The 2,500-nt window shown below is 44.6% G+C and overlaps 1 protein-coding gene across 1 annotated transcript in view; it reads right to left on the bottom strand.

Annotated features, from left to right (window-relative positions):
• LOC128250643 (T-cell immunoglobulin and mucin domain-containing protein 2-like) overlaps nt 1–2,500 on the bottom strand; it is a 5,994-nt gene that overhangs the window by 49 nt on the left and 3,445 nt on the right. Inside the window, exons 3-4 of the mRNA XM_052976163.1 lie at nt 1,622–1,963; nt 406–560 (exon numbers count right to left, since the gene is read on the bottom strand). Of these exons, the coding sequence (XP_052832123.1) occupies nt 406–560; nt 1,622–1,963 (497 nt within the window). The remainder of the gene's footprint in view (nt 1–405; nt 561–1,621; nt 1,964–2,500) is intronic.

The raw sequence follows: 2,500 nt of genomic DNA, 5'->3' as shown, positions 1-2,500 counted from the left end.
AATATACTGAATGAAATCATAATCAACTGATCCTCCTGTATTTTCTTTTACTCGAAGCCAGGAACTTTTCAGCATCCCTTCATGCAAAATAAAAAAAATATAAATGCGCCCTTTTAAAGCCTAGCCAGGCTCATGGACCCGGTTTCCTGGTTTCAATGGCATATGTGTTCCCCAGCTGGACTGGACGCCAGTCCATCGCAACATTACTCATTTTTGCCAGCTGAGTGGACTGGAGCAACGTGAAATGAAGTGTTTTGCTCAGGAACACAGCGCGTCGCCCGGTCCAGGAATCGAAATCACAGTCTTACGATCATGATGCTGACACCCTAACCACTAAGCCACGCTGGACTGTAAATAACAACAACAACAACAAAAATTCAATCAAATTCGTAACAAAACAATTACCTTTTTTAGGACACAGCATGCTAAGTTCTTATTTTCACACTGATGAATCGGGTCCTTCTCGAAGACAGCATATGGGCATTTATCATCAGGCGTTTTCGGTAGACAAAAGTTAGGAATAGGTAGGAAAAGTCCTGGAATTCTTATACATTGATTACCTATAAAATCCCGATAGGAACAACAACAACAATAATATTTTCTATTATAGGCACAAGGCCTAAAATTTTGGGAGAGGGGGATAGTCGATTACATCGACTCCAGTGTTCAACTGGTACTTAATTTATCGACCCCGAAAGGATGAAAGGCAAAGTCGACCTCGGCGGGATTTGAACTCAGAACGTTGCGACGGGCGAAATACCGCTCAGCATTTCGTTCAGCGTGCTAACAATTCTGCCAGCTCGCCGCCTTATTATTAATAATAATAATAATAATTTATTTATTTATTTATGCGCCCTTTTAAAGCTTAGCCAGGCTCATGGGCCCGGTTTCCTGGTTTCTATGGCGTATGAGTTCCATCCCCCAACTGGACAGGACGCCAGTCCACCGCAGCTTTACTCAAGAAACAGGAAGAAAGAGTGAGAACCTCGTGGAGCTTTAGATGTTTTCGTTCAATAAGCAAACACAACACAACGCCTGGTCTGGGAATCGAAACCGCGATCCTCCGACCGCGAGTCCGCTGCCTTAACCGCTGGGCCATTGCGTCTCCACAAATAATAATAATAATAATAAATTCGTTTATTGTCCACAAGGGCTTACATAAAATTACATTAAAACACATACAACATAAAAGACAAAAACAGGACGATACAATGGGTTCTACAACGTGTAAACAATATATATAACGATTAAAAATTAAAGAATTTAAAACTCTCAATAGGGGAGGCGCTTTAAGGACCTCGTGGAAAACCCCACAAAAGCCACTGGTGTCTGGACAACAGGGCAAGAGCTCTTCTTTTGTTTACAGATGCACGCTCAGAATTGGTCCGTTGTCACTGGCCATTCTTCCAACATTCACTCACCTTTCAACAAACTTGTTACAGGGCAACACTTACCTCTCCACCCTCAACTTGCCGAAGTGGAAAGTGCCTGTCTTTAGCCCTTTCAAACCCCTTGTGAGCAATGTAAGCCATAACTATTACTGTTCCTCCTCCTCCTCCTTCAGCTCTTTAATCCTCTGCTCCTTTCTCCCCTATCATTACTATTCACTAGAATCACTTACCTGGCATTTCTGTCGTGGTGGTCGGTAACACCACGGTAGTCGTTTGCATAGTGGTGGTGGTAGTCGGTTCCGGGGTGGTGGTCGGTTTCGGGGTGGTGGTCGGTTCTGGAGTAGTGGTCGGTTCCGGGGTGGTGGTCGGTTTAGGAGTGGTGGTTGGTTCCGGTGCGGTGGTAGTAGTGGTGGGAAGGGATGTCGTTGTGATAGCTGGTTTTGTCGATTTATCGTATTCAACGCAGTAATAAATGGACATGCTCCTGTCTGGACATACGTATAACATATCTGTGCAGTTGTCGACTAAATATATTCCGGTACATTTATAACCAGGCTCATTACACTGAGGACCTGAAAAAATAGCAAGTTTATAAGGAGATTGACAGACAGAGAGACGGATGGATGGATACACACCACACAAATATACGCACATACACACACACATATACCACTGGCTTCCGCATAGTTTCCTTCTATCAAATCTACTCCCAAGGCTTTGGTTGACCCGACGTTATAGTAGAGTACACTTACCCAAAGTGCCGCGCAGTGAGACTGAACCCGAAACCGCGTGGTTGAAAAGCGAGTTTCTGAAACATGCACCTATGTTTACGCCTGTTGTTGTTGTTGTTGTTGTTGGCATTCTGTCTCTTACGACGTCGAGGGTTCCAGTTGATCCGATCAACGGAACGGCCTGCTCGTGAAATTGACGTACAAGTGGCTGATCACTCCACAGACACGTGTACCCTTAACGTAGTTCTCGGAGATATTCAGCGTCACACAGAGTGACAAGGCTGACCCTTTGAATTACAGGCGCAACAGAAACAGGAAGTAAGAGTGAGAGAAAGTTGTGGTGAAAGAGTACAGCAGGGTTCGCCACTATCCCCTGCT

This window comes from Octopus bimaculoides, chromosome 23 (assembly GCF_001194135.2).
Source record: "Octopus bimaculoides isolate UCB-OBI-ISO-001 chromosome 23, ASM119413v2, whole genome shotgun sequence".
Classification (NCBI taxonomy): domain Eukaryota; kingdom Metazoa; phylum Mollusca; class Cephalopoda; order Octopoda; family Octopodidae; genus Octopus; species Octopus bimaculoides.
Note: the sequence above shows the minus strand (reverse complement) of the source record. Positions and strands in the feature narration are given on the sequence as shown.